Raw genomic sequence first — 9,642 nt, 5'->3', positions numbered from 1 at the left:
TATTACAATGTTTGTGTTTCAGGACATTAATGGAGCCAAAGATTATTTTAAGCGTAAAGTCAGTGTTGTTGAGGAGCACATTGAGAAGCTTATGCAACTGTCTATGGAGAAAAATTAACTAAGTAAAAGTATATGTGCATTTTTTGTAGGTTTTCTGATTTATCAGTCACTGTATGTGAGGGTTCTCAAAATTACTTATTTTACATCTTATAATGATATTTACATCCCTATGTACCTCTTCCATAATCCTAATTGCATCCTTGAGCCCTTTGTAGAAACCTTACCGTGAGTTCTATGTACAGTTATATACAGTTAAAGACTGAATGTCTTCTAAAATATATCTATAAATTCAGTCCGTACCTCACAGGAAACACATTACGTATCCATAACGAAGCCCAACCGGTTAATGTTGTTTAGGGAAGCAATCGCTGTTTATTGTGAGAACCACAAGGCACACATAAATACACTGTGTGGGCAGAATGCAGAGTTTTAATGTGTTAAAACGGGTGGTATGTATATTAACCACTAGGTTTCATACATACAGATTATTTTGCCACTTGCAGATCTCATAGTGTTTTCAAGTCTCTCACATTAAAGGAAAGAAGTCTGGGTAGCTCGGTCAGTATAGTTACTAGGCTGTAGGATGGACAATTGAGGGCTTAGGGGTCAATTCTTGGCAGGGGCAAGACATTATTGTCCGCTCCACAAGATCGAGACGAGCCCTGAGGCTCATCCAGCCGCTTATTCCATGGAAATTGAAGACTCTTCCTCGGCGGTAAAGCTGCTGGGGCAAGAAACTGACCACTCACGTCCATGTAATGCTGAGATTAAAAATATGTGGAGCTATTTCTCCACATCCCAGACGTCTTTGTGGCGTTGTTCTTATATTTATCTTTATACACAATGGATGTTTCGTATCGTTGTCGTGTTAATAATTATTCACCTCTGTCTGGTGCAGAGAATAAGAATTTCTGGAGCTATACATTCACTCCCCCCATATACTCGTACATTTCTGGGCGTGTAAAAAATTAAGCTCAGTAATAACCTTTACTTTACATTTATAACTATCTCACAACTAACTAACTGACTCCATGGAACTTAGCCCTCCTTGAAAAACCAAGAGTTGCTCAGCTGCTAAAGAACTCCATAATTTTATGTAACCTGAAGGTTCATTGCCGTTTTCACAGGAGACCGTCACTGAAACATATCCTGAGCCAGATTAATACAGTCCACACACAACTCAACCTTTCTAAGATCCATCTTAATGTTATCTTCTCATCTACGTGTGGGTCTTTATAATCAAAATTTCACAGCATAGGGGCACTGTGGTTATATAAAGCTATATATTAGTACTTACATTATTGAGTTTCAACTTTGTTTTCATCTTGTCTTGCTTGTAATGGCCGGAAAGTTGGTACAACACAGCTCTGCTGCGTCGGCGTCCATAGTTCGTAGGGGGTGCCTCAGGATCCAGGTTGCCATTGGCGTCTGAAACACACCGACGTAGAGAAGAGCGTCCCTTCAAGTCTATGACCAGCAGTGTTTCAGAAGCACAATTAAGACAGAGATGACAAACCATATTCAACAGAGACTGAAAAGGGGCAGTGTTCTACAATAACACTTCGCTTTAAAGGTTTAATTCAACAAAACACACGAAGTTAAGCAGAACGTTGCAGATGTTACGCAACAGGGGATAGGCCGACGACAGGAAAGCAGATTTAGTAACCGGGATGTTCACAGCAAACTGAACTATACGAGTTGTCTGATAAGGCCCAGCAACTGTGACTTTCAGTGATTCATTCATGTCCTTTCTCTTGACAGATCACGCCTCCTTCGAAATGTGTAGGGACTTGACTCAACAAATGCGAGGCTGGTAGCACAAGTTAGAAGCACGGCCATTTGTTCCGTAACGGCCACTGTGTCCAGTGTACTATTATGGGATGAGAACAGGCGGCCTGTCGAAGTAAACGCCGTTCTACACTCTCCAATTGATTCACTGGTTAGAACAGTTCCAGTACCCAATAAATAAAAGACGTTAAAAACTTCTTGAATGGGCAGTAATTTCCGTGGAGTCCAAACAAATTAAACGCCAAGAAGCACCACAAAACTGCCTGCCAGAAATGTCAAGCTTGCTTGAAAAGAAAAGAAATTGCTCACATAATCCTGCTAACCTGTTCCTCAAATTATTGTATGGGGTTTGCATGACGAGTAATAATTGGTTCTGGATTAGATGACTGGATTTATTGGCACTTCTTCACAATTAAAATCAATTGTGACAGGTCACAGACCGCTTCTGTGGTCTAGTGGTCAGAGTTCCTGGCTACAGACCCAGAGGTTCCGGGTTCGATTCCCGACGATGCCAGATTTTCTGAGAAGTAATGGGTCTGGAACGGGGTCCACTCAGCCGCGTGAGGATAACTGAGAAGCTATTTCAAGGAAATAACGGCTCCGGTCTAGAAAACCAAGATTGCCCTGACCACGTGAGACTGTCTGTTGACAAAAATGTTATACTCGGTGATTAAAAATGAGCCGATATCTTCGGCTGTGACGCTTATAATGCAAGTATCTGGCACTGAGCTAGTCTGTACGTTGCGTGCACAAGGTTAAGGGATTAGGTTGCATCACACTACGAAGTTAAGCGATCAGATAACAAGCAAGCAAAGAAAGGAGGAGTCAATAAGCAATACAAGAAACTCACACCAAACTGTCTAAAGTAAGCCACAGAGATTGACTTTGTCCTGGCTGTTCAGTTGCAGTGGGAGGTAATTTTCTTAAAGAGAACCGCACTAAACTGGGACTACAGATCTCCCCTCATGACATTGCCAACATGTATTTTTACATTAATATTTTTGACTGAAATTTCGTCTGCTTTTCGCAAGTTCCGAACTTTTGAATCATCTTCGATTTGATCACCATAATTAGTAAAATCTTGGTGAAATACAGAAATTAGCAAGTCATACATTTTAGAATGTGCCTCACCTTACTTCTGCTTTATCTCAGCTCGGTCCCATCATTCACAGCGGGACGAATCTGGGCCCTCAACATGATTACTTTAGTCTGTACCCTCACTCGTAAGATGCCACGAGTGTTTCACATATTATTTGGAGAATCCCAAAATGCAATGTTAAATTTCATTATGATCACAACATTCTATTCTCGAAATTCATAGCATTACTTATCTCTCATAGGATCCTAATATTTCTACTACAGTTCAGTTAGAAAATCCCTTGTTGAGTATGTGACATTTGCTTAGCTAGTCAAGAAATTTGAAACATTTTATGGAACCTGAATGTCCATCGCCGTGTTAACAACAGTCCACTTTTAATTCTAATTCTAATCCAGTCAAAATCATCCTATCCTCTTTCATTCAGATCTATTTTAATACTCGTATTATCAAGAAGCAAGTTGGCTCAAGATGTAACAATTTTAAGTTGTATTCGAGAGTATCCTCTTTCGAACTTCGGCCGGGACCCTTACTATCTTCGCTGAGATAGTTTATGGTTTTTCTCAGAGAATCCAGGCGAATGTCGGATAGTGTCTCGTTTAGAGCACCACCGCTTCCTTCCAAATTCTCTCTAATTCATCATTCATCCATCAACCTATCAATAGATGTATATAAATAACATCTAAGAGTTTGTGACGATGGTACATTGTTACAATTATGTTTCTGGACATTATCCATTGTTCTGCTTTTATCTAAGGCACCGTCCTCTTTGTATTTCGGATAGTCAATTCTGTCTCCGTCTTCAGGCAAAACCTACTAGAAATTGAACCCAGCTGGTAGGTTCCACCTGAAGACGGAGACAAAATCCAGCCTCCGAAACGATGTGTTTTAAATAAAAACAGGATGATATTTTAGTTAAAATCAATAAGATGGATAACGTCCAGAAACATAATATTTGTAGACGGTATAGAGTCTAGCTATTGACAGCTTCCTTAAATACAGGGTGTTTCACAACTTTAGGGCATAACTGCAGGATGTGATTTCCTAGATTTTGTGATCAAAAAAGTTCATATAAATATGTGCCCCATTTTGGACGGTTACGGAGTTATGACCGTTTTAAACTCAGAATAGAAGGTAACGATTACTGACAATAAACGGAACAAAATAATAAACCAGCATAACACATGATACATTTAAAGTATGAATGTAAAGTTAACTTCGTGAAATTACCTTTAATTTGAATTTATTGGTGCTTAAAGCTGATTTTCGAAAATGCCACCGCCGGCCACAACACAGGCCGCCGCTCGGTTGTGAACCGCGCGGGTAGCACGTAGCAGCTTCAGCTGGCTGTTTCTGATGTGGTCAGCGGCGTCCAGAATGAGACCGAGCAAAGCACCTCGCGTTGCCACCTTCACATTTTAAACCAGTTCTTTCATCCGTCCCCACACACACAATAATCCAGTGGACTTAAGTCTGGAGACCTGGCTGGCAATTCTTCGCGTACTCGTACGTGGACTGCGGTGTACCATACGAACAATGCCTTCTTTATTGACGCCTTCATTAACACCACGCTCGGCTACAATACGAACGCCGGGAAGTCTACCGGTATCTCGCAATGCCTGGTAAACTCCAGTAAACACTCTCCGGTTCGGTATTCTACTATTTGGAAACGTTGCTGATATTCAACTACGGCAAGAAATGAGTTACCGTCACAAAACCCGTACACGTAAATCATATCTGCATACTCCTCAAATGAAAATGTAAAGGGCATCGTGAACTTAACAAACGCACCGAGATGAGAACTGTTCTGAACACCAGTAACCGCCACACTAGCCGTGGCCTTACATACCAACCCACCACGCCTTAGGTACCTCTCAAGTGTCGAGATGACGAGAACGCTCTGTCTGTAGCTGGCTAAAAATAGCGACCCGCCAAATGATAGACGCGTTTCACACGAGGGTGTGTAGGGGGAATGAAAAAAAAAAAGGTCGTAACTGCGTAACCGTCCACATTCGGACACACATTTATATGAACTTTTTTGGTCACAAAGACCTAGGGAATCACCTCCTTCAGTTATGCCCTAAAGTGAAACACCCTGTATATTCCCATCTCTGAATAGGGCTCCCGAATGGTATCTTTCTTTCAGTTGTCCAAAAATAATATATACACCTCCAATTTTTCAAATTATGCTTCATGCCCAACCAAAGTCAATTTCCTTGGTTTGTTCAAGCATATGCTATATCGAGGAGTACAAATTATGAAGCTGTTCATTATGTAATTTTCTCAAGTTTCTGTCACTTCCTGTCTCTGAGGACCAAATATTTTCCTCAATATCTTGATGCACTTTAATTACTTTCGGTTAGTATACAATACTGCGGGGGGGGGGAAGTTGTACAATCCGTGCATGAGGGCGCTAAGTACAAGCAACACGGAAAAGCCACTGAAAAGGGGAAAACCCTCTGCCCCGACTCACCACTGTCGTACAACTCACATATCTGCAACTCCGCCATCTTTGTGTGTGTGATGTCTTTGTGAGAGGCAAGGAAGAGTACAACCTCTCGCTTCTCATTCTTGATGGGAACGATGTCGAGCAGGCACCAGAACGGCGTTCCTACAACACAAACAACAGCACTGAGAAGCAACAACTAACGTTAAAATCCACCCACTCCACGAATCCTGCTACGTCACACATTTTGCAGACAACTTTACGGAAGTGAAGTCTGAATATCCCACCGCTACATCCCTCATCTAGCGTCAAGGATAAGAACGTGATTACTTATACCTTCAATCACTCATACGCCTCTATGATTTGGTGCGCAGCGAGGCACCAAGCAATTTGGTTAAAGATATGGCTCTAGAAATAAATTTAGGAGGTACTCGGTTCGAATCTCGACAGCGATACAAGTCATTCTGAGATTTTCGTGGAATGACTCTGTCCCTCTAGACAAATACAGAGAAAGCACCTAGAACAGGCCACGACCTCTTCCTTCCACATCAATTCTTGATCATCATTCATCAGCCACCCTACCATCGGAGAGGAAGTTACTATCAGCGCCGTACAATAACTCATAAAATAAATAATCAAGCACAGGGACAAATTTACGAACGTAAGGACGCTGCAGTGACCCCATGTGTGTAACGATGGTAGCATTTTCCACGTTTATAGGATTTCCATTGCCACGTGTATAAATTGGCTCTGACTGTCTTTAGGAGCAATAAACAGACATTTCTAAATGAAGGTCCAATTATGTGTTTCAGCTGGCTCTCAGGAAAAAAGCTGTTATTTTTACATCCACTGTAACAATTTAAAGCACGCTTTTACCACTCTAAAGTTAAAAGCTCTGCACTTTACCCACAGTGTATTTATGTGTTCCATATGATTCTCACAATGAACAGCGATTGCTTCCCTAAACAGAATTAACCGGTTGGGCTTTGTAGCGGAGACGTAATGGGTTTCCTGTGTGATACGAACTAATTCTTTGAGGAGTTAGCAAGAGAGATTTTAAAAATGGGCCTATTAGCTTCCCCCTGAAATTTTACCATATGCGTACTTAGGGATGATATATTTTAATACTATTCACAGCCAAAAATCTGTATATATAATTACACCTGTACCGACTTCGCTACATTTCCAGCCCATTGCGTCCTCTTTCATTCTGTTTCCATATAACAATCGTTGAAGACTATATATTATTTTCTCATTTTATGGAATCCAGCGAAGTATCTTAAAGCTTAAATTGTCTAATACCTGTGAGATATGGGTTGGCATTTCGCAATCTATGGGGCCAAATGTTCTCCGCGAACATTCTGTGGGTGTTCCGTGGAGGCTTGTGTTAAGTTCAGTTCCTTTTCATGGCTTCTTATGATTTTTTTATTTTTAACAAATCTTCTTCTTAATATTGTTAATTTTTTCATTATTTTTATAAAACTCTTTCAGTGTCCTTCAGTAGCTAGTGTATAAACGTTGAAAATATTTCCACGAACAAACTTGAGGAAAAATGCAATCGTCAAATTATCGTCGAACTGGCAGAAATGCGATATATATCAACGTTTTGGAAAATTTGCTGCCGCCGTCGTCTTCGCCTTGATGAGGAAAGTAGAGATTTCTCCGAAACGTCGATTACGTATAGTCACAAGCACAGTCTTTTTAACTCCTCTTCTCTTTGCGACGAATCACATTGTAACGCCCTCAGTCTGCTTTTCGAAATTTGTTTGTGTCATGTCGAGATATTTTGATTCGATCTTAATGTTGAACTTTTAGCTCGCACAGCCACGACTACGAACGGTGAAATCCTCTTTAATCAGCCGCCGTGAACTCTGTTAGGAAGACGTTAAGAAGGAAGACACGGCCTCCACTTTCAAGGTGCAAGTGTAAAACCCAGCAACCGACAAGACGCCCACAGCAAATACAGACTGAATTACATTTTGACCCTGAAGATGGGGGTAATGCATTCCTCCGAACCTCGGAGAACTAACGGACTACATTGTTTTATTTCTCAGAATACTGTACTGTGTATCATTCATATTTAGGTACAGAAGTGCATTACTTTTCTTGATAATTACAAAGAAGAGTCAGTAAATTGGTCACAAATGGAAGTAAAACAGCTGTAATGGGCATTATAAGTTCCATATACGTATCACTAGGTGGCAGCACAATCCAGCTTTATAACAGTGTAGGTAACACATGTTCATGTTCAGAGGCTGGTTTCAGTAGTCAAAATGGCGACGGTGCTTTGGGGTATATTACCGAAGAGGAGCGTTCTGTTGTGGGATTTTGTGGGCCAAAGGGTTTAATGCAAGAAGTATTACGAAAGCAATGTTTCCTGTTTACAGAGGGAAATATTTTTCGCGTAAAGCGGTTCACGTCTGGGGAGCAAACATTTCACTGACGACGAGGTGCGGAAATGGCTATTGTCAAAATAGTTCTAGGCTGCGAGTTTCGACACACTGATACAGCGATGGGACAAGTGTGTCAATGTTGGTGGAGGATATGTAGAGAATTTCTTTTGTTTCGAATATCACATGTTTGACGTTTTATATCCGTTTTGACCTATTTACTGACTCTCCCTCGTAGCAATATTCACACACACTAATAACAATACTACAGGACAGGATCGAACCTGTGTACTGAAACTGTGGTTTCTGGAATGCAGAGCACCTAACCGCAGTATTACGGTGCGCAGACAACCACTGACCCAGAGCAGAATGGAGTGTGGTATGTTGGAAAACTTAACCTGATCAATTATATACATTTATAACTGCGCAAAGGTCAACTGTGAGACCTTTACATAAATTCATGCAGTTCTACAATGCGGACAGTTCATTAAAGAGCATAAGGGGGTGGCAGAGGTGTAGGTTTCAGGAAGCAAAATTGGATATTAGAAGTTATAGAATGCTCCAGAAGCCCCGTCATTTCTTATATAAGTTTTCGTATTGTTAACTTCTCCTGCTTTTTCCCGTATTCCTTTCTAGTTCTGAATGTAACGAATGATACGTCGAGGTCAACTTTTAACGCCATCTCTTATGAATAACTCGCATAAATATTGCTACATAATCCATCTCTTTATATAATACACTGTAATTTATATAACCGTATCAAAATATTGTCACGGATATGGAGTGTGACTCTAGACAGGGTTTAGCGGCTTCCGTAGTCTAGAGGTAACGTTCCCACCTCATGACTGGTAGTACGCGGGTTCAAAAACCCGGCGGAGATCGTGGAATTTTTAAGGGTGGAAAAATTAAGGGAACAAGTCCTCCGGGAGGGACTTTAAGCCGTGGGTCCCGTGTCGTAGATTTAAGGCACGTAAAAGAACCTCATGTCTCTAGGAGACCTCTGAGCAAAATTAGGCAACATTTCCCGCCCAAGTAGTTTCCAATTCCTCCGGTAGATGGGGGAAGTATTAGGTACCACTGCCAGAGGAGGGGGGACCTCTCTGACAGAAAGGGACTAACTATTAGATACCACTGCCAGAGGAGGTTGGAACCTTGCTGGCAGAAAGGGGCTGATAGTAAGCACCAGTACCGGTAGGGTATGGATACAGTAGAAATTAAAGGGAGACGCAAAATGAACCACTAACCGGTCTAAGTGCATGGGGAAACCCACCCCCTCAATACGGAATACGGAATGCGGAATAGACAGGGTTTGAACTGATGACCGGATTTATTGAACACTTTGATACAACGCGTGACTATACCTTACACATACAATAGTGTCCACAGTCATGTCTTCACTGTTGTTGCTTGGCAGCGTTTACCAACGGCAGACGTTCGCCTCCCTCTTGGTTCCCAAACTGTTTCCGGCCTCAGTTACTAAGTTCCAGCAGCAACAGCTCACAAATACTGAACGGCAGCAATACTCTAACTCGATAACTTACCGACCAACCAACTGCTAACTTATCCTGCTTATAAAATCTCGTCACGAACCGCAAAGAAAATATCGCTCCTCTGTCGCAGTTTACGGGCCGCTGCATAGTAACGGTCATTGTACAGTTACTTATTTCGCAGTCGTTGCCTATCAACGGGTCTACATGTCACAATATTATAAATAATCATAAAAACAGATAAGGCACATTGAAACAAGAGACTGCTCCCTCTTTCGTGACCTACGACGTTCCTGTAATTTGATAAAATTTGAAAATCCATTGTTATAATAACGTGAAAGTTTGTAATGAGTGTGATAAATCTCAAACTTGCAA

The 9,642-nt window shown here is 41.3% G+C and overlaps 1 protein-coding gene across 1 annotated transcript in view; it reads right to left on the bottom strand.

The window, feature by feature from the left end:
- LOC111872473 (potassium voltage-gated channel subfamily H member 8) overlaps positions 1–9,642 on the bottom strand; it is a 204,153-nt gene that overhangs the window by 90,270 nt on the left and 104,241 nt on the right. Inside the window, exons 4-5 of the mRNA XM_033754715.1 lie at positions 5,418–5,555; positions 1,358–1,488 (exon numbers count right to left, since the gene is read on the bottom strand). Of these exons, the coding sequence (XP_033610606.1) occupies positions 1,358–1,488; positions 5,418–5,555 (269 nt within the window). The remainder of the gene's footprint in view (positions 1–1,357; positions 1,489–5,417; positions 5,556–9,642) is intronic.

Source organism: Cryptotermes secundus, unplaced genomic scaffold (assembly GCF_002891405.2).
Source record: "Cryptotermes secundus unplaced genomic scaffold, Csec_1.0 scaffold507, whole genome shotgun sequence".
Classification (NCBI taxonomy): domain Eukaryota; kingdom Metazoa; phylum Arthropoda; class Insecta; order Blattodea; family Kalotermitidae; genus Cryptotermes; species Cryptotermes secundus.
This window is presented reverse-complemented; position numbering and strand designations above follow the sequence as displayed.